General features: G+C 40.2%; 1 protein-coding gene across 1 annotated transcript in view; it reads right to left on the bottom strand.

Annotated features, from left to right (window-relative positions):
• LOC109962288 (nesprin-1-like) overlaps window positions 1-21,158 on the bottom strand; it is a 53,264-nt gene extending 32,106 nt beyond the window's left edge. The window contains exons 1-32 of the mRNA XM_020603868.1: window positions 21,065-21,158; window positions 19,057-19,118; window positions 15,762-15,857; window positions 15,579-15,656; window positions 15,396-15,488; window positions 14,962-15,158; window positions 14,645-14,844; window positions 14,329-14,429; window positions 13,832-13,921; window positions 13,329-13,442; window positions 13,101-13,238; window positions 12,621-12,785; window positions 12,333-12,445; window positions 12,033-12,201; window positions 11,648-11,744; window positions 11,315-11,508; window positions 11,057-11,209; window positions 10,663-10,800; window positions 10,437-10,538; window positions 10,054-10,215; window positions 9,382-9,540; window positions 8,624-8,803; window positions 6,501-6,635; window positions 5,632-5,876; window positions 5,313-5,433; window positions 3,277-4,046; window positions 2,404-2,554; window positions 2,065-2,223; window positions 1,622-1,789; window positions 1,400-1,501; window positions 1,007-1,207; window positions 554-648 (exon numbers count right to left, since the gene is read on the bottom strand). Coding sequence (XP_020459524.1) covers window positions 554-648; window positions 1,007-1,207; window positions 1,400-1,501; window positions 1,622-1,789; window positions 2,065-2,223; window positions 2,404-2,554; window positions 3,277-4,046; window positions 5,313-5,433; window positions 5,632-5,876; window positions 6,501-6,635; window positions 8,624-8,803; window positions 9,382-9,540; window positions 10,054-10,215; window positions 10,437-10,538; window positions 10,663-10,800; window positions 11,057-11,209; window positions 11,315-11,508; window positions 11,648-11,744; window positions 12,033-12,201; window positions 12,333-12,445; window positions 12,621-12,785; window positions 13,101-13,238; window positions 13,329-13,442; window positions 13,832-13,921; window positions 14,329-14,429; window positions 14,645-14,844; window positions 14,962-15,158; window positions 15,396-15,488; window positions 15,579-15,656; window positions 15,762-15,857; window positions 19,057-19,118; window positions 21,065-21,140 — 5,024 coding nt within the window. The 5' untranslated portion in view covers window positions 21,141-21,158. The remainder of the gene's footprint in view (window positions 1-553; window positions 649-1,006; window positions 1,208-1,399; window positions 1,502-1,621; window positions 1,790-2,064; window positions 2,224-2,403; window positions 2,555-3,276; window positions 4,047-5,312; window positions 5,434-5,631; window positions 5,877-6,500; window positions 6,636-8,623; window positions 8,804-9,381; window positions 9,541-10,053; window positions 10,216-10,436; window positions 10,539-10,662; window positions 10,801-11,056; window positions 11,210-11,314; window positions 11,509-11,647; window positions 11,745-12,032; window positions 12,202-12,332; window positions 12,446-12,620; window positions 12,786-13,100; window positions 13,239-13,328; window positions 13,443-13,831; window positions 13,922-14,328; window positions 14,430-14,644; window positions 14,845-14,961; window positions 15,159-15,395; window positions 15,489-15,578; window positions 15,657-15,761; window positions 15,858-19,056; window positions 19,119-21,064) is intronic.
• Between the last annotated feature and the right edge of the window lie 258 nt (window positions 21,159-21,416).

Genomic DNA, 21,416 nt, shown 5'->3' with positions numbered 1-21,416 from the left:
ATATATATATATATATTCAATTATACGTTTATTATTGAGTTAGTTAAAGGTGATTTTGTACTGGACTACATTATATTTAGAGGTGTTCCTAATATTTTGACCCTCTCATGTATGTAGCTGGGGAGGACAAAAAGATAGAGATACCTCTAAATATAATGTGGTAAATTTTGGCACTACATATCTATTCTTGTTAAAAACAGGGTCTGCAGTATAATAAACTGCACCTCCTGCATACTTTACTGAAAACAATGTTCTTCTGACATGCTCAGACTGATTTGCTACTCTAAGTTCAGTTCAGGTTTTGCCTGCTTTGTTTCTTTACACAGATCTCCTGATGACAGCCTTTGAGAAAACACAGTTAAGTGATCAGGCAACCTTTAGACAAAGAAACAGAAATCATTTGTGCAAATTCCAGAAATACCTGTCCAGCTGCTCTCTTACACCCTCAGTGTAATGTGTCAGTGTTGCATGCCATGTTGGAGGAGACATAAATCAGATGTGTAAATCTGTACACATGTAAACATGAACCTTAAACTAATAAACACACTGTTACCTGTCAAGATCCTGGATATTCCTCGCAGTCTGTTCTTCCGTCTCGGAGAATAGCTGATGGGTGTTTCTGACTTTCTCCTGTAGCCGACTCCCATCCTTGGGAGTTTTTTGGGACGGGCTACGGTGGCCATAACACGCAGTTCTTCCAGCAAACTCCCTGCCTGCTCATCCTGTATCTGGAGCTGCCAACACAGTTCCTGAAGAGGAAGACAAAATAGTGAAGAGCCGATGTACAGCACATACATGAAGCGGGACAAGAAGCAAGTTGCAGGAGACACCACTTCATAATTTAGGTTGCCCTACATAGATGTCATGTGTTTACACCCATAAAACTCTTCTGAACATCTTGTATATGTATTTAACATTGACCTGTGTAGAATATAATGGTAAAATTAGAGCATAATTATTGCAAATATATGCACACATTTTTCTCTAACTTCATCTTAGAACTTACCTTAAGTTTTGCGAGGACTGTTGCAATATCTGACCCACTGAGAGTGACTAGGGAGTCCTGAATCTTCTGGAGGGAGTTGAAGCACTCAGCCATCCTGACAGTGATTTGTCCCTTTGCAGCCACCTTCTGCCTGTAATCCTCAGCCTCAGAAACAAGCTCCTTCAGCTGCTCCATCTTCTTCCTCATCTGGATCTCAACCACCTAAACCAAACAAAAGACAAGAGACCTTCACAATTCTGTAGCTTCATGATTATGTCTTGCTGACAAACATGCAAACATATATCCAGATTGAAAAATATCACTATGTAGTAGTGGTATCTATCAGTCCTGCTACCCATCCTAGCAGTTGGGTTTCATCCTGAATAAAACATTAACTAGAGTTACATGCTGTACCTGCAGCTCCACAGGTAGCTCTGTGCTGTGAAGCAGTGACTGAATCTCAGCGGCTCTTTGGTGAAAATGATCCATACGCTCCTCCTGGGCCACAATGTCATTCTAGAGACAGTGAGGGGGGTGTCATTATTCTAAGTACAGTAACTGTGGAAATGTGGAGCTCATTTGACTAAGCATACAACAGTGTGTATAACAGAATGCTGAACAGGGACTCGGTTTTACCTGCAATGTTTTGATACCATCCTCGGTCTGGAAGGACAGAGACTGAGCAAACACTGCTAGTTGACTGGTGGTCCAGCTCTCCACCTCTGCCCCCAGCTGCAGGACTCCTTCCCACAGAGTCAGGCCAAGGTGTAGGTTTTCAAGGTGGGAATCTGTTCTTTCTGATATCTGCATGAATTGGAGCTGCAATTAACTCTAGCACTCAACTCAACTCAGCCCTAAAATTAATATATTTTGGTTTGTGTACATCCACTTGAAATTAAGTGGCAGCATAAAGACAGTAGTTAAAACGTGCAAAGACATAAAAATAAAGGGACTCTTCTTGCAAAACATTTAACAGCCATAAAAATGCTAAATAATGTCTTTAAAAGTGAGAAAAAATAACAGAATAAAAGGGTAGTGTAATTAATAGTGAGTTGAGAGTTTAAAGTGGCTAAACTCACATCCAGCCATTGGTCCATGAGAGCATCAGCTTCGCTCTCAAACGGGACGATAGTGTGTTCTGGGCGGTGACGTAGGTGGGTGTGAAGCTGCCTGCAGACATTTCGCACATCTTCTATGCGGTCCCCAAGGCCACTCAGCTCTGCTTTGGTTTCCTGGATCTATACACACAAACAATATCAGTAAATATACAAACACATTCGGTGTCAGCACAAAGAAGCAAAGCCAAAGGTCTGCACTGGAGCGACTGTGATGTTTGTTTTCAGTGTCATACTGCTGACAAAAGAGTCAGATTCCAAAAGTAGGTGCATTCATTACTCAAGCCAAACAGTGTGATGTACTTTAGTGTGTAGTCTCTGCAGGTTGTCTTTCCCCACGTAGGAGGCTTGTTCACTGATGATACTTTCTGCTCTCTGCAGTGTCCCACTCAGTTCACCACGAAGGCTCTGAAATCTTTTCAGCAGCTGAGTCAGGCCACAACACTGGTCCAGTCTGTTTGTGATCCATAACACATGTACAGACTAAACTCAGCAAAGTAACACAACTAGAACGGCATAACAGTAGATCACAAAAGACAGAAACAGTAATAATCAGACACTGTTCTCATCACCGCTCCTCTTGCCTTTACCGTTCAGTTACAGTTCGTGTCGTCTCCTCCCAGAGATCCTCCACCTCTCTGGTCTGACCTACATCAGGGATTCCTGATGAAAATGCATCTTGTACAAGCTGCTTCTCAGAGAGGAGAACAGTAAGATGACTTTTCAGCTCTGTCAAAACATGAGTCCTGGAGAGGATGACAAGTAGTGTCTGGGTCATCAATGGACAGTGGGACAACAAAGGTTATGGAGGAATGGAGGCTTCTGAGAAAGTCAGTGTATGTTAAACCATGCACAGAATACCAACTGGGCAATGTTCTGCATGTCTGTATAAATTACTGTTGTTTCAGTTGTGTACATGACCAGTTTTGTTTTTCCAAACTTAATAATATCATTAGAGACTAATATACATATATACAGTATCGTGTTCATTGTTCATTAGATGTTTGTTCATGATGCATAATATCAGAAGGTTTACACATACATAGGAAAAGATCTAAATGTAATTGTAGCTACTTAACATAGTGTTCGTTGTCCTGATGTAGTAAAACTCAGTTTGGTATTTCACCCAGGTTACAACAAAAGAGTAAAGGTTTCTGACCCACACCAGTGTTGTACCTGTGCTGCAGAGCAGGCAGGGTGGGCTCCTGCAGTGCCAGCTGCTCAGCTGCTGCTCTGATCTCCCTCAGTGCTCCTAACAAGGCATCTCTCCTCTGGACCAAGCTCTCCTTCTCCTTTCCCCCTTTCTTAAGCTCACTGCTCCTCTGGTCCTTGACACCCCCTTCAGATCTCCATGTTTCAGATTTGTGCTCCTCCACCCTTTGTGTCTTTGTGTCCTCCTCTCCCCCCTGCCTACTCCTTTTGGCCTCCAACCTTGACTTCTCTTCTGCTGTGCTTGGAGGGGGATGCTCCTGCTCCTGTGCTCCCCCCTGCTGTGGTGAAGTGTCCACAGTCTTTGTCTGATGTACCCCCACAGGATTCGACTCTTCATTCCCCTGCATTTGCTCCTTTACCACTGGATCTGACTTGTCTTGGCTCCCCCTCTTCCTGCTTTTTATCAGCTTTACCTCTACATCCACAATATCCTTGGACAATGATGTCACAACATCCTGGCACATCACAGTTGCACCATCCATGGTCAGAGTCAACCCTGCTGCCCTTAAGCTGCTGTCAACACCACCAGATTGTTCCGCAGCAGTCTGCAACCTCTGCTGCATTGCTGCCTGCCAAGAATGCCTCTCCTGCTCCCACACTGCCTCATTTTGCTGCCCACTGGGGTCCTGGCTTGACAGCAGGGTTGGGATCTCTGCCCTGACTTCCCTCACTGTGGCCAGGAATCGATCCAGAGCCTGGGCAGCTGAGTGAACCTTCTCCAGCTTCCCTCTGAGCTGTTTGAGATGATTGACACTGCTGTGGAGAGCTTGGTGGCGAGATGAAGGGGATGTGACTTCTGTTTGTTGTATTTCATTTTCACTGCTTTGTTCTGATAACTTTTTCATTTCAGACTGGAGTTTGTCATCCATTTCCTGGGGAACACTTCATGGATTAATAATACTGTTTGCATATTTCCTAACAGAATTACATGATGAATTGTCTGAATAAAGCAAAGATGTACCTTTAAGTCAGATACCAGTCCAGGATCAGCCAGAGTGAAGGAGGAGATGTCCACAGACTCTCTAATGATCCTGTCTAGTTTCTGTGTGATCAATTCCATGTGATCATGTGCAGACTTCATCAGGTCAACAGTACTCTGTAGAGATGTCATCCTGGCATAAATCAAAGTAAAACCAATTAAATAGATTAATTTGCTTTGTGTAGTACTAAAATCTGGTTATTTGTTAACTCCATATGCTGATGAAGTCTGTGTAATATATCTGAAACCTCTGGAACATCTGCTAATTGGACCTTGAAGTTGTTTCCATGGGCAGGAATAAAGTTTGAGACTCAACTCTTGAGCCAAAATGGACGAGAAGTGCTTAAAGCACCCACAGAAATTCAAAAGTTGACACAATTATGCAATATATCTGATAGGGTTAATGATTAAAACAAACAATAGTCTTGTTTTGTGGCCAGGTACTGTACCTGTCTGTTAAAATGTTATGATTGGCACTGGTAAATTAACCTTTTTTGAATGAAAGATCACAAAAAAGGGTGTGGCACTGGTAAATTAACCTTTTTTGAAAGATCACAAAAAAGGGTAAGCACAAATGTGCATGTCTTAAGCGATTAGTCAGCACTTTCCTTGATCTCAGAGGTGCACTGTACCTGCTCTGTAGACACATTTGTTGGCCTCTCCAACCCTGACTCAGCTGCTCCCTGGCTCTTTCAACTTCCCTAGTCATCGGATGGGAGGACTGGGATAACTGGGCATACTGGAGCTCAAACTCAAACCATAGTGCCTCTGTTTCCTGTTTTAAAGTCTGTTAAGAAGACACGTTTGCAAAGCGATCAGACTGTAAGCTAAAAAGTCTGAACACTGTGATGTATTCAGAAAATGATATATAATGCATGGATGTTTCAGACTGAACCCTTAAATCTGTCTATGTTGTTAAATTGCACTACAGTGCAGGTTCATTTTAAGAGCATTTGTACTGGTATTAAATTATGGCTGAATATGATTACAATTGGGTGAAGTAACATAAGTTTCAACTTGCCTGTAGCTGCTTCTTTTGGTTCAACAGGGTAGAGATGGTGACTGGATGTGGAATAACCTGCTCCAAATGTTGCTTGTTCTTCTGTAGTTGGGACTGAAACACCAAGCAGGACGTTCTGTACCTACAGTAAAAGGTTGACAAATTGTTTCAACATTATCGGATATTCAAAGGCTAAATGGGGACGGAGCCTGCTGCAAAATCTGTCATCAAGTTTATCTCACAAGTGCTGTGCTGATCTGTCAGGTCTGAGTTGAAACTGAATTTCGCAGGCTGTCAGGTCTTCAGACAACAGAAATGTGAGGTCTAACCAAACCCATACCTTTTTAGTACTTCCTGGTCAAGGGGGTGTTCTTCCTCAGGTGGGGCAACTGTCTCTGGGATAATGGTCCACTCTGCATCCTGCCTGGTCTCCACAGTGTCACCCCTGACAACAATTACATTTATCTCTGACTCCTTCAGCTGGTCTGTTGCAAGGCAGGATGATTTACATGGTGTCAGGGTTTCACGCAGCTCTTGGAGTGATTTGACATGTTCCTCAATAGATGCAGCTCCCTCAGTAGCAGCCTGGGGGGGAATATGAACCTCTGAGAACCCAACATCAAGTGTCTTTCTTTCTGGCTATCTGATCACACAGCACAGTTAAATGTGTATTAATACCATGTCACAAAAGGATGAAAGTACCTCTTTCTGCTGCAAGTCATGGTCAGTCTGGCCAGTAGGCTTATGATGAGTGTTAGTATATGTTACACATTGCACAGCACACAATGACTGTTCCCCTTCTTTGAGTTTAAACTCTAATATGGGAACAAAGGCAGCCATTTCTCTGTGTACATCCTGAGTGTGAGACAAACAAACACTTTTTTTAAGACAAATGTTAGTTGTCACAATTTGAATGTCTGTAAAATACTGGATTAATTTGGAACACCACCTCATTACAAAAGAAGTGTAAGTTTTCAGTGGCAAAGGAACTGAACCCAAAATGATTCCTATGATGCTTCACTTAGTAGAATCAATATTATGGTATAGATATTTGTTTCAGTTGGATGAAAAGACGAGTAAAACAAAGATGTGTGTATTAGAATTCATTTGATATATGGTTAAATCCTTTATATTAGTTTTAAAACCTGTCTCAGATTCAGTGGGTGCATCAGTTTTTTTTATAAACTCTGCATCCAGTCCCTGTCATACCTCCCACTGCTTTCTGACTGAGTCAGAGAGGAGCATCAAGTCCTGGAGCTGGGGCCCAGAGCAGAAGGCCCCAAAACCTTCCACTGCATCCAGGAACTCTTCAAGGACAGCAGTCTGCAGAATCTTTAAAGCTCTCTGCACAAAAAGGCATTTAGCTGGACAAACAGACAAACAAAAGAAGTAGCAACACAAAGCAAAACGCTGCAGATCTTTTAAAAAATGCGCCCGCAATTCTGAAATTAAAAGAGGATTCCAAAAGCCTGGATGATACGGCATTTAAAGCAAGTCTTAAACAGGGTTCCCACTCTTTTCAACATTATTTTCTAAAACATTTTCAGCAACATTAGACTAGTATGCCAGATGGCACCACTCTCTACACTAACTATATGTATACACACATAGTGCAAAAGCCTTAGGTACTTTGAATGCTACAGTACAATGAGTCTCAACATACAGTCAAAGTCATAAAAACAAAAATCATCTTCAGAGACAAGAAGAACAAGTCCTGCAGCACATGGTCTGACCCCACAGAGCCCTGATCATCATGGAGTCAGTCTGGGATTACATGAAGATACTGAGTCAGCCTAGATCCACAGAAACATGTTCGCTAAGATGCTTGATCTTAAAAATGCAAAAAGTACAACCATGATGCTGAAGTTTGCAAGAGCTGCTTCAGCAGTTAAAAGGAAAGGGAGGCTTAAATTACATTGTTTTACAATATAACAATTGGTTCTCCATTTGTGTATTTACATATTAAAGTGTAAAACACACTTTAAGATTTATGAAACCTTTATTTGGATCTATAAAGACAGATGAAACTGTGATTTCAGTCCATTTTTCCATCTGGACCACAATAAGACTGTGTATCTTAAAAATCAACTTGTTCAACTATGACTTGATTAACAAGTAGGCTCAAATGTTTGAAACAGTCTCAGATCTGTGAACTCTATTATGTTCATGAAAACACAAAGTTAATACCCTACTTTTTTTCAGCAACCAAGCTGACAGCGTTAACTAAAATGTCTGCCACAGAAATGAGTGCATCCAACAAGAACTTTCCTCTTAACTGGTGATTAAGTGGCGTCATCAGAAAAACATAAAGTTTATCTCCAATAGTCACCTGTGAGCTGCAGACATCCTGCAACAGAAGGCTAATGACACACTCTGTGCTACACTATGAATCCTCTGCATTATGGATATAGAGTTTATGCCACAATAAATGTTATCAAGACACCCGACTTAAAATTACGCACAGGTGCGCACACACTGAAAACACACACGGCTCAGCGAACACTGTTCAAATCACAGCTATGGAACATTAGGGGGCAAAACAAGCCGATCAACAATCAAACAACCAATCTAACCAAACACACACACAGTAGTTATCCAGCTAGCCATCTCAACGTTACCGATATATTGTTGTTGCAGGACTAACGCTCGCTGGGAAAAAAAAAGAAAGCTTATCCCGCAGTAAAGCTCATTAATAGACATTTATTTTTTGCATATGAAGAAAAATAAACTTACTTTTTGCTGGTGGTCACAATATATTCCACCTGGGAATTCATTCTTTTTTGCGGGCGCACCCTGTCCCCTCCAACCTCAGGTGATTTGGGGTGCATTCAAAGTGCCACAACTTTGTGGGGCCTTTCAGTGCTCTCCTCTACCAATTCTAACTTCATTTGTTCACTGAACATACAGTAGCTACATGCTTCAGGACTGACAGCTCCCTCTCAGCAAATGGAAAACACAAGAATGTCATAAAGTTTATTTTTATCAACGCATTTTACTATTTCTTTCATTTTCCACGACTTTTCTAGAACTGTAAGACTGCTCTGAAAATGTTAAGGTTTTCCAGGATGAGTGGGAACCCGTGGCCAAGCTCTGGCTTTAAGAATTTAATAAGCAACAAGTCGGTATAGGGCCAAGGTTCGGCTTTAAAGGCACTTCAGAAGGTCTCACATTTAACAAGAAATACAAAAAATCTTCAAGTAAGACACTGATATAGAAATCTAAAACAAAGTTACCATTTAAAATTGATGTGCTCATGTGTTTTTCTAAATTTAGAAAACATATGGTGAGTGATATCCTTCTTATTCTCCATCATTAGATGTTTAAAACTGTACCTGTTTCTTCTTGGCTTGTGACTCAGAAATCTCTTTGCCACCAAATAACCTGATGGCTTGTTGGATGCGTCCTTGCAGACGAAACCTGACCCTCTCCAGCCTGCTCTTCGCCATTGACTGGGCTTTTGAATGAACTTCACTGTGGACCACAGCCGGTGGTAATGGAGATGTTTTATTACTCTGTGGAGCAGTGGGTTGCTCTCTTGTTCTGAATTTAGATAGGTAAGTTTGTGAGGGGGATGAGCTTTCCTTTTCCTCTGTGAATGGACTTGTTTTATGTTTAGACACAACTGGTCTTTGTTGAGACATTTGCCCAACAGGAGTTGGGGTCAGTATTGGGTGAATAAGAGGTACTGATTCCCTTAAAGGCTGAGGCAGCATTTGGATTTCAACACAGGGTATAACAGTGGCTGTTTCATCCTGTGTGTTCATGTGCCGGGTTTCAGGCAAGGCCTGTACACATCTTGTCCTTTGCTGAGGAATATGAGATGAAATCCGGGGTGAGGGTTGAATTGGGTCCTGGGTTTCCAGTGTAACATTCCCAATCTGGTCTACATGTTTGGTTCTGGCCATGACAAATAACCCTGCCTCTGGCTGTCTCGGTGTCTGATAGACTGGTTCGCCCACATGCCGCTTAAACCCAAGGGAACTAAACATTCCAAGAATCTCCTAAAAAATTCAAAACATACAAATTACATGAATATAAATAATTGTTGAGGAACTGAGGGGGATCACAAAAATAAATGAATGTAACTCACCTGGCAAAGGGACAGTGCCTCTGAGATCCTGTCCTGCATGCCAGAGGTACTCAGGTGACACAGCGGAGACGTTTTCTGTACTCGTGCCACAAGGTCCTGCAGACCCTGTTCCCCAGTTACAACCTGGTTCTCCAGCTGCAAGCCTCGAGAGATCAGTCCCTGGAAAAGATTATATTGCCTATGTTGGGATATCTTTGCTGTGCTGTTTAACGTTAAAGACCCAAAACATTAACATAGTTTTACAACTTTACAGGAAACATTTATGCCCTCCACTAAAATTATACCCACTCATGCCTGAGCGCCCCAATGGCCTGTGTGACCAGCCAAAGATACTGAAACCCAGTTTGCATGTATATGCTGCTGTCCAACAAAAAGGTGTGACGCTTCATCAGTACCCACACATAACAATAAGCACATAAGACTGGTACAAAAGAAAATTAAAAAAGGGAGAACTTGGCTAATTTTGACATTATTCCCTCATCAAAATAAACACTATACTTTAGACCCATGAATCAAGAGGCGTGCAGGAATCATTTGTGAAGTGCAACACTACCATCATTTGCAATCTGCATGTAAACAATGCTCCCAGATTGCTTGTGCTCTGGATCTTTTATCAGTGGAGCATAAATAAAATGACTAATTAGAAGGTGTACAAAGTTTTTATTTGCTGACTCTGGGTTCCGGTGCAGAGCGTCCTCTGTGCTCTTTCTCCTTTAGGTGCTGGAAACAGTCCAGGGCATCTGTGCTCCAGCGGTCCATCTCAGCCAGATGACCCTCTAGTCTGGACGCAGCCCGCTGCAGCTCCCCACACGTCCTCTCTGCTTCCACCAGCATCTGTCATATATATTATAGAGGCAATTACTGTATTACTGAACCCTTGGTTTATCATACTGCAACACAGGAAATGACACCAATAATACAGTTTTTCTTTCTAGTTTTTGAATGGTTGGACAGCCCTGGATTTACAGACTATTCACCTGTGCAGGTGTTTAATAAATACTAGAAAGAAAATGAGGTTTGTTGAACTGCTTCACAGTGAGTTATTGAGTTTTTACCTGTGGGAGAGTGTGCTGGAAGTTCTCTATGTGGCTTGTTTGAAAGTCTGGAGATGGACTGAGACATGAAAGGTCCATATCTGCCATTTTTTTTCTCAGTAGCTGGGAAGGAAAGGTAGAAGCAAAAACAAGACTAGCTCAAGCATGAAAAAATTCAAAAAATCTTGTCTGTTATGCTGCAGATTTTTATCTACCCATCTATCTGTTAATATGTAACTCTGGCAACCTGTAGTTTCTGCCTGTTAGCCTTCAGTGGGACTGAGGCCACCTCCAGTGGTTGCCTGAGTAGCCAGCTGGCCTCCTGGGTCAGTGAATGCACCATCTGAAGACATGGGGGGCCAACACTAGGCCCTGATGGTAATTCCTTAAACAAACATACTTCATGACTAACAACCTTATTGATGTGTGTAAGTCTTTCTAAGTTTTCCTTATGTCTGTTACATTACAGTACATCAAATTTATTTTTGTCTCTTGCAAAATGAAATAACACTGGAAACAAGTATATAACCTTTATCACTATTTAAATACTGTTGAGATTAGGCTGAGATTATATCTGTAAATTATGAACATTTAAAAAGCTATACATTCGTTCAGTCTTAGTGACCCCTTTGTGAACTTACAAACTTTATCCTCTTCATATATTCAGCCCACTGCATGTTGACCTTGCGGAGTTGTTCAGCCAGGCTACAGCTGGTTGAAGTTTCTGTGACCTCAATAAGAAAGTTCCCCACCTCATTTAGCTGAGCCTGACATGATGTCCTTTCACTTATTTCCTGCAGCAACCAAAACAAGAGACAATGCCATTTTTACAGCTAGACAGTTCCACTGCAAATACTGGACTTTATAGTGAGAATCATAGAGATTAGCTGAGTCCACACCGCAGCAGACTGGGTTTGAGACCGCGTAGTCTGTTCGAGCCATGTCTGTAGAGAGGTAAGGCACTTGCTGTAAGTCTCCCATGCAGACACCATTCTCTCCATCATCCCTCTCACAGTCATCACAGTCTGTGTGGCCAGTTCAACTTCACTTTCTGCTTCCTTCACCTGACGAAGAACAAGCTGGGAATCTTCACCTGGGACGTAAAGAGAGTCTGTATCTTAAAGTTTTACCTGTTAAAAAATCTTAAAGAAATGTATTATCTACAGAGTTTCTGACATATCAAAGATTGTGCTAGGATTTTGTGCTTACACAGATACACATATAGCCCATACTTAGTGCTGCTGTGCTGGTGTAAGCATTTGCCTTCTCCTTCAGGTTTTGGAGAGCTTCCATCAGAATCAAAAGCATGCCTTGGTGCTCCACTGTTTCCTAGACAATAAATAAATAAATAAAAACTTTTGCCAGTTTTTCAGAGGTATATTTTGCCAGAAGAAAGTATTAGGTCAAACTAATTTTAACTAGAGCAAATTAAAGAGTATAAATCACTATATCCATGGAACATTTGTTCATATATGGCTTGCTCATGTTTATATTGTCAGTATTTTACAGAAATTACTGGCTTCAGTTTATTATACCTTCGCTATTAGCTCACATTATTGCAGCTAACAGTACTACATTTTTGTAACTGGTGTTCTTTCAGATATGCAATACACTTACGTTCCAGTCCTGCAGAAGCCCATGTACGGCCTCCTTTGATCTGCAAGGAGCTTTCCAGGTCTGGACCTTAGCACTGATCTGACCCAGGAGGTCCAGTACATTGTGACAGGATTCCTGATATTCCAGCTTGATTTCTTTATACTTTGCTGACACTTGGATATGGGTTACACTGTTTTCAAATAAAAAATTATTTACTCATTATACAGTGATGTTATTGGCACAAAATTACAGTAGACACTGTAGGTTCCTTTAATATCAGTGATTTTAAGATTTCTAGCTGTGAACAATTAGGTCATGTACCGTCTTTTTATCTCATCAAACTTTTCAGGGGGAACTACTACATTCCCTGTATTGTCCATGTTGTGGTAGGCATCAAGGGTTTGGACATGGTGGCCCATCTCCTGAATTAAAGTCTGAAAAAAAAAAAAACAGGACACAAGATCATCATAATAATAATAATAGATATCCTTGTTCCACAGTCTATATAGGCACTGCTTAAATAAAGGGTTGTTTCAGGGCTTCAGAAGATGTATATTGTTTAGAACAGGACAGATCAAATTTGTCCTGCAGCTTCGAAATAAAAATGACCTTCAGGGTATCATGTTGAGCTCTTGCTTCTTTAGCAGCATCTGCATGGTCTTTCCCCCTTCCTCCGTCTTCTGCTAGTGCTGCCTCTGCACGCTGCAGCCACACAGCCACTATGTCCAGAGGAGGGGGAAGACTCAGGTCCAGCTCTGTTTTACATCTCTGCAGCTGGAGACACACATACACAACCTGGCATAAGCACAAAACCTGGTCTGGTAATGCTGTGCAGTGAATGCTCTGTAGGCATTTTTCATTTATTTATCTGGAGAGGAAAGGAAGTGAATCAGCAAGAGCCACTTTTAGACTAAAAGCACTGTTAGGGCAAAAGCTTTCCCCATTTCACCTCACTAATTCCATCTTCCATAATGATAAATAATGTCCTTACAAATTCACAAACATAAAGAACACAACACTTGATGACTGAAACCTTGCTGAGGGCACCATGTGACTCTGCTGCTTATTGTCCACAGTGGCGTTGCTCACCTCCTCTTCCAGGCAATCCCACGCTGTCCTGAGAGCGTGCTGCTCTCGACTCAGCTCAGGGCGGTGTCTTATGGTTGCAAGGTGGGTCATCACTGGTCTCCTTTGCTCATTGAAGGAGCCAGCAAGGTTCTGAAATACCTAGTGAATCACACACACAGCTCTGTCACTCTACAAACACCTAAACACCAGTCAGTGATTTCTTCTTTCACTTCTTGTGCTTTGGCTTACTTGGTATTTTTCTGCATAGCTTGATTCCTCTGTAGCCAGCCATGCATCTGACAGCTCCTGATAGGCACGCTGCAGCCAGCTTGTCATCTCTTGCGCTCGCACATTTGGAGAGACCTGAACCAAAGCGAGACCAAAATCAAAACTGTCAATAAATACATGTTAATGCCAAAAGATTTTTAACTGAGGTGAAAAACAATGTTAGAGCTGCACAGTTACTAGAAAAATGCAAGAAATACTGTATGTGCCATATGCATACAGAGCTAACATTAAAGTCAAGTATTATTCAGCTCTGTTAGAACAATGATTATAGACACCTGGAAACTGTTTTTCAAATTCAACAATCAGAAAAGTTCCCTACAGGAATACCACCGATCACATGTAACTGTACTGTCTGGCAATAAAAATGTGCACAATTAATGCAAATTACCAAGTGAGAGAAATACTTATGGAAGCTGACAAATATTAACTGAAAAACGGCATTGCTTGGTGTGTAACATAGCTACCTGGCGTGACGGTGACACAGCAATTGCTGGAGTAACGTGAGCAGACAAATTCACAGGTGAGGAGCAGGGGGGTTGATCCAGAGGAAACAGCTAAGCCGCCACCACCACCAGAAGAGAACATGAAAAAGGAGTTGCGGGAACAGGTCAGATAGTTCACACCCTTCAGTTTCACGCAGGAGATTGTGGGTTTAAAATCAGACAGGGAAGCAGCAGCAGAGTAGTAAAACACCCAAGTGGAAGTGTACTGCTATACTTGTAGTGTAATTTACATGCAGCATATTTGATGGTGTAAAAATAAGAAAGAATAAGAAGGAGCTAGTCTCCACCTGGAAAACAGATTACCCTGTAAAGTAGTCTGTTAGGCAAAACACACATAAATTACCAGTAAAACAACACAAAAAGAATTCAATGCTATGTGTTATTCTAAAAAATAAATCCCTGTTGTGTTTTACAAGTAATATGAAACAGTGATTACAAATAAGGGTTTGATTGCAAACCTGCAGATGGTCATCAGGTGCTGGCATGTCATTGGAGTACTGTAGAAACTGGGCCACGTATGTCATTATTGACTTCTCATCAGGGTCTTTAACATCAACATCTGAGGTAAAAGAAAGTAAAAGGAAATAGCAGCATAGCAGTTATGCCTAATAGAAAGACAAAGATCATTTTAAATGCTGCAATGAATCCGCAAGACTTTAAGGTCTGAAAAGGTCATAAGTGTCCTGGTATTCATTTTAAGAATGACAGGTATCAGCAGTTTGGTATTCTAATAGAGGTTATAATGAAACACCATGAAAATCTCATCAGCCTCACCCTGGGGCTCCAACAGGCGAGGGATGTGGAGTTCCCTCTCAGCCAGGTGAAAAGCTTCTTCCAGGTTCTCCTGGTTGCTTCTGGACTGCACCAGTGAGAGATCAACCAGCTGGGGTCTGAGAGAACACAGGACGACCAAGAAGGCCTCGCCACTTCTCCAGCTCGATTTAAAGTCCTTCACACTGACAGAGCTACCAACCCTAGAAAGAATCGGGCAGACAGAATGAAAATCAAATAATAAAGGATAGAAGAGACATTTGTTTTTCGTTTTAATGGCAGTGTTTAAAACATTAAAATAAAAGGTTAAAAAAAAACACCTTTGGCACTGGTCCCTGACCCACATGAGCAGGGCCTTCTTGGCAGATATCCTGAAGTGTCTGTGGAGGGGAGGTGTCTGACCCAGGGGGACTGGACTAGATGGGACGGGGCTGCCAGACCAGGAGTCCAGACTGGTCAAAGAGTCAAACGAGGAATGGCGAGAACTGAAGGAGAGAGTGCTGGCCAGCTCCTCAATCTAAGATAAACAATATAACAATATACTTTGTATAACAATACACTGTGTATCAAATTACCAGTATCTTTATATAAGTCTGAAATAAGATCAAAATTTCAAATCAGCGCAGGCTTCAAGCGGCTGCTGCTGTTTTTGTTTCTGCTTCTTTTCTTATGTCTCTTACTTAGTTTGTCACATTAGCAGCAGCAGCTGTAGGTTAATGTATAGTGGATTTAGTTGTTTACTATTGGTACTCACATGACAGTGGAGAATGATTGTCCATACGAGGCCAAGAATGATTGAGGACCGTCCATCTATGATGTCTGGGATGTTTATGTTCACCAGTTTGATCTACACCAACCAACAACAAATCCTAATAATAAATACACTACAGGTTCAGATGCTACGTTTTTGTGTGGACCTACAGATAAAAAAACTTACAGATTTCTTCTTAAGAAAACTGAGTGCTGTCTCAATGTCGGCTCTCTGTTGGAAAAGCCCGTGGCCCTTTTGTCTTTTCTAAAGGGACAAATTATATCATCAGCTTTATTATGATTATCGGCCTCTTAAAGGAATTTGGAATCTGTTCAACTCGCTGATATCAGACACATTGTTGAAGCTCACCATAGGTTGGCCACTCATCACCTCCAGCAGGTCAAGCAGCTGTGACCCATGTCTGAGGTCAGAAAACAGGTCTGACACAAATGAGGGAGGGCATCTCTGTAACAACACACAATTTATATATCCAGCAGCTGCACAATATATCTAAGGAAGAATCATTAGAATAATGCAAAATCTATCATTTATCACTGATTTTACCATTTTCACCTGTGACGTACATTAAGTTTGACTCAGTACCAAAATGTAATCATCTTTACACATAGCCTAATGTTTTATTTTTAAAAGACTTTTTACATCTCTTTTGAATCACAGCAGATGAAGGCATATGCACAACACATTTTCTCATTATACATAAAGTATACAGCAGCATCTAAGTTGTTTTTACCATGAAAGCACCCACACAAATACAGTATATTGTCAATTATGGTATGTGCATAACGACATTTAGATCAATTTATCATCACACCACAGTCTTTTGGGACCTACAAACAAACAAACAAATGACAAATTAGCTGACAGCTGTGTGTAAATAACCCCACGGTCACTGTGTCATATTTAGTTGGAAATTTGCTGCATCATTTTTTACAAAACAGGAAACTGTTTGGGGCCTCCTCAGGTCATACGTTGATGGAGTAAGAACTGAGGGGAAAAATAACTTCTCAAGTGTTTACCCTTCTGTAACCCAAAGTGGAAACCTAAAAAATCTGCAGTGCAACAGGAAGCACCGGGTTTAAAAGAAATGTGTTCCACATTATGGAAACACTTGAGACAGTACTACCACTTGCATAATATAAGGTTTTCAGTCAACTTGACCCAGGCTCATGCTTTCATTGTATTTATAAAAATACTGTATAACAACATTTATTATACAATTACACAATTTCAAAATTACTTATATAGCACCCTGACAAATACATCCCATAATCCAAAAGTTCAGAGTCTTTCAGCCAAAACTTAAACTCTCATGGGTTCATTCAAAACACTAGGTTTATGAGCCAGGGCTTTAGGCCAAGTCACAACTGTCAGTGTTTCCCCCTAGACATAAAATATCTTCTCTTGAGGGTTCTCAGGGGACTCAGACTGGTGTAACAGATGGAAAGTTGTGAACGAGTGACTTTAGTGTTAGAGTGCAGTCATATGGACATGAAGCTATGACGAGGTGGCAGGGTTCAGATTACGTGCTGCTCTGCTCCACTGAAGCACTATTTATATCCAGGCAAGCACCATAGGCAGCTCAAGGTCCAGGCTGAGCTGCTTCACTGCATTTCACTGGCTGAGAAGTGAGTCAGTATGTCACACTCCACAGCTTCCTTCATATGATTTACAGCCATCGTGTCACTTTTCAGGACTTAGATAGAACATTTTTATACCATAAAGCTCATTTTTTGACAAATACTATCTATTGAAATGTTGATAAAATTCTGAGCAAAATACAACTCAGCCCTTTTGATCAGGTCTTCCTCGAGACATATAAATTAAAGGTAGGTCTTGGAATATATAGAAGATAAATCTCAAACTTGTACTGAAACTTACCTGAAAAATTCAAATTCTATGAAAATGAAGCAATGCAATACATGTAAAAGAATTCTTTTTAAATATAAGATGATGGTGCAAATGACATATATATATATACTTGCAGCCTTGAAAGTTTGTACATTCTCTCATCACTCCCTGTCCTGCATCAAGCCTCATGTCTCTCTCCAATATACTTAATAATGTAAGCACCAGGCCTTTATTTTGTTAAAACATCAGCTCTTTGACGCTTCCCACAGCAGAAATACTGCTTTGATTGGTCATTTCAGTAAAGTATTACAATTATTCTGCGAGTTTTACCTTGGAAAATATATGCATTCATAATTTTAAATTAAAATGTGCTGTCTACAATCTCTTGTTCCCTTGCCAAATAAAAAAAGCTTTTGATACAGTTAATCATGAACTATTAATGGATAAGTTGGAGAAATATGGGATCAGAGGATTGGTTGGGAAATGGATCAGAAGTTATTTGACACAGAGGCGTCAATTTGTGAGGTTGGGTGAATATCAATCAAGTGAGCTGAACATTGTGTGTGGAGTGCCTCAGGGTTCTGTGTTGGGACCTAAACTATTTATATTATACATCAATGATATATGTAAGGTTTCTGAAACTGTTAAAATGGTTTTGTTTGCTGATGATACTACCATTTGGGCATCAGATGAAAACTTACAGCAACTCTCTGTAAGGGTTTCAGAGGAATTTGGGAAGATAAAGAAATGGTGTGATAATAATTTACTATCTTTGAATTTAGAGACAACTAAATATATGGTATTTGGGAACCGTAGACCACATAATGAACTTCAATTGAGAATTGGGGGTGCCAACATTGAACGAGTATATGAAATTAAATTTCTGGGGGTAATGGTTGATGACAGATTATCCTGGAAATCTCATATTAGACATGTTCAGCATAAAATAGCTAAAAATATATCGATATTGGCAAGGGTTAGACATATGCTGGACGTCAAAGCATTGCGGATTTTGTATTGTTCATTGATTTTGCCATATTTGGAGTATGGCGTTGAAAACTGGGGAAACACTTACAGGAGTTCACTTCAACCATTGTACATATTACAGAAGAGAGCGATAAGAGTTGTGCACAAGATGGGGTATAGGGATCACACAAATGTAGTTTTCATACAGTCTAAATTGTTAAAATTCTTTGATTTAGTGGGATATAAGACTGCTGTGTTTATGTATAAGGCCAGGAACAATTTATTGCCTGGTGGAATCCAAAAGCTATTTGGTGAAAGGGAAGGGGGATATAACTTAAGGGGACATTTAAATTTAAAAGTTCATGCTATACGAACAACCAAAAAAAGATTTTGTATTTCTATAAGTGGGGTCAAACTATGGAATAACTTAACTGTGGACATGAAAAATAGTACCAGAATTAAGGAGTTTAAATATAAATATAAATGTATGTGTTATACAAGATATATGCAAGAATAAGAACAATCTGTTTTATTTATGTAGTGATATTGCTTGCAGCCAATGTTGCATAAATTTTGTATAATATGATGTCATGGGGTAGGACTGGATAAGTTTGACTTCTTCCTACTCCATTCAAACATGTAATAGGTGTAAGCAAACTGATTTTGAATTAGCATTGGTTGGATATGTGTAATCATGTGTGTTATTGTCATTTGTTCATTGTTCTGTTCTGCATGTTTGAAAGAATCAATCAATCAATCAATCAATCAATCATAAAATATATTGATCTGTCTAAAAAGCATCACAACTAGACATGTTATGTCAACATACCTTAGCAAGTTGAGCATTTATCCAGTTGGTAAAAGTCCTTTTCTGAATCTGTTCATGCTCCACTGTTAGAGAAACAAAGACACAAATTCTAATTTCTATACATATGTATCTTATATCATCAAACAGACCATTTAATGGTTCTCATATGGGTTTAGTCACATGTATCTAATCATCTTTTGCAGAGTGAAAAATTAAAATAAAACACATTTTACAGCCATAATGCTACATGATGCACACTTAGAGGATTTCTTTGATAGGGCAGGCAGGAAGATTGCTATTAATTACATTTTAGCAACCTACTCCAAAGTGTTCTGGCTATTCTGACTCTCCCTTTGTGGAACATGTTGCTATAAAGTCCATACTAATCCAGACATTTCATAACAGCAGAGAGTACCCTGATCTGAGCTGTAGGCAAGTCATAAACTACTCACTGACACCAGAGCACCAAAGGACTTTCTGACCACTGGATAACTCCGGAGTGAAAGGCTTCCTCTTTAAGCTAAAGTAAGGCTACAGGCTGAGATCTGGCTACAAGTCAGGATGGCTTCCAAGACAGTGACAGACACAGATACTGAGGTTCATACACACAGAAAATATACACAGAGACACACACAGCCATAATGATCTCTCACACAGACATATGCACACACAGTGAGGGGTTGCTGGGCAAACATGGATCTTAAGAGGTGCTCAGCCAGATCCTACTGTATTGAAATGCCAAAATGAAAGTATGAATAGTATAACGGGGGAAGTGGAGCATCGCAGCAAATAATTTGTTGTTCACTCAAAATAATTTAATATTTTAATTACAGTTGTTCATAGAATTTTAACATCCAACCTTGCTCATAATAGCATAATTCTTCCCGTGTCACCTCCATAAACCTTTAACCACTACTTTCTGTATTAAACAGAAGCTGCAAAATTACACATCTGACTTTCTTTCCCATGAACAAAACATAGCTGTGATTATAAATGAGCTGTAGAGACTATTCTATGATTCAGATTGTAGTAAATAAAGGACAGTCACTGCTATGAACTCACACATCTGGGTATCAGATTTGGCTGTTAAAACGACTCACTGGCTGTGCTGTTTGTTTAAGAGCCTGCCAAGGCAGGAAACTCCATTTTTTTATTCTCTTGGCTCAGCCCAGTTCATCTGACATGCCCAATACAAACAACAGAAAGAGGCGTCACCACATTAATGATAACTTCATATATGTTTTCAAAGGTCAATTTACAATCATGGAGATTCTGCAGAAGTTTACAGGTAATCAGATAACGAGAACATGAGATTCTGCAGAAGTTTACAGGTAATCAGATAACGAGAACATGATTTAATGTTTAATGAATTTTATGATTTATTTAATAACATTTTAATATTAATCTTAAGTTTCGAATCATGTTGTGACCATGTGAATTGCCCTTTTTTTTTTACACACTTACTTGTTTTGGTGAGATATGTTTGTTTTATAGAAATAGGTCTGATCATCTTAACAGAAATGTAATTTAATAACCTAATGTTCTGTAATCTGGGACACCATGAAGGCTCTCTTCTGTGTGTGATTGATGACACAGATTTTAAAATGTCTAAGATGTAATCCCTACACAAATAAAACTAACAACAGCATTATATCTGGTCGTGACAACTCCTCTGACCTCTATCAAATCACCAAGACAGCATTCAGTTTTGATGACTGAACAGTTCACTTACTTCATATTATATAACTTAATTTCTGGGCAATAAACTCCCTTTAACTTTTAAAAAATCCAGACAGTTATCTGTCTTTTTAGCCACTTTTATGGGTTATGAATTCATAAACATTTAAGATTGATGCAAAATAGTGGAAAATATATTCTCCACAAGAACCTTTTCCACCTGTATTCTCCCTAAACATAATAAATATTTGATAAATAGCTGTTCCCAGATAGTAGTTGGCCAATCACTGTGACTCCCCAGTACAGCACATCACAGGTCATAACAGCTATAAATCTACAAGAATAGACTGACCTTGGAGGAGCATGTGCATGCTGTCAATGTCCAATGGAATTCCTCCATCGTCTGCCTCTGCTCCACCTGACGCCATGTAGTCGCCAACCACAGCACAAAATCCACCTCAGAAAGATCCAGGCGCCATGGATTAGTAAATCATTCACTCAAAGGAAAAAAGGTGAATAATGCAGTTTAAAAGTTTTCTCCAAAATGTTGACAATAGCTGCCTCTGCTGCCTGATTAGCTGTTAAGAGCACACCCATACACACCCTTACACACAAATACAAGTACATGCATGCAAACACAAACAAAGAGCTCAATGAAAGGGACTAACAGTGGCATATGGAAAGAGACAGTAGCACTCTGCTGT

Source organism: Monopterus albus, unplaced genomic scaffold, assembly GCF_001952655.1.
Source record: "Monopterus albus unplaced genomic scaffold, M_albus_1.0 scaffold63.1, whole genome shotgun sequence".
NCBI lineage: Eukaryota > Metazoa > Chordata > Actinopteri > Synbranchiformes > Synbranchidae > Monopterus > Monopterus albus.
The sequence above is the reverse complement of the archived record's forward strand: the minus strand, read 5'-3'. Positions and strand labels throughout refer to the sequence as shown.